The sequence below is a fragment of the Fulmarus glacialis genome, unplaced genomic scaffold, assembly GCF_000690835.1.
Source record: "Fulmarus glacialis isolate BGI_N327 unplaced genomic scaffold, ASM69083v1 scaffold21818, whole genome shotgun sequence".
Taxonomy (NCBI): domain Eukaryota; kingdom Metazoa; phylum Chordata; class Aves; order Procellariiformes; family Procellariidae; genus Fulmarus; species Fulmarus glacialis.
In genome coordinates, this window is record NW_009230436.1 from 442 (window position 1) to 709 (window position 268).

General features: G+C 61.6%; 1 protein-coding gene across 1 annotated transcript in view; it reads left to right on the forward strand.

The window, feature by feature from the left end:
• Window positions 1–50: 50 nt before the first annotated feature.
• SCARF2 (scavenger receptor class F, member 2) overlaps window positions 51–268 on the forward strand; it is a gene marked incomplete at its 3' end in the record, with an annotated part of 12,006 nt that continues 11,788 nt past the window's right edge. Inside the window, exon 1 of the mRNA XM_009584231.1 lies at window positions 51–268. Within this exon, the coding sequence (XP_009582526.1) occupies window positions 51–268 (218 nt within the window).

Below are 268 nucleotides of genomic sequence, written 5' to 3' on the forward strand. Positions count from 1 at the left end.
CTCTGCCCTCAGAGTGTCCCCGGCAGTTCTGGGGTCCCGACTGCAAGGAGATGTGCAGCTGCCACCCCAACGGGCAATGCGAGGATGTGACAGGCCAGTGCACCTGCAACCCCAACCGTTGGGGTCCCAAATGCGAGAACGTCTGCCTCTGCAAGCACGGCAAGTGCGATCAGAAGACGGGCAAATGCACCTGCGAGCCCAACTGGTGGGGACCTCAATGCTCCAGCTCCTGCTATTGCAGCCACAACTCCCAGTGCGACCAGCAGAC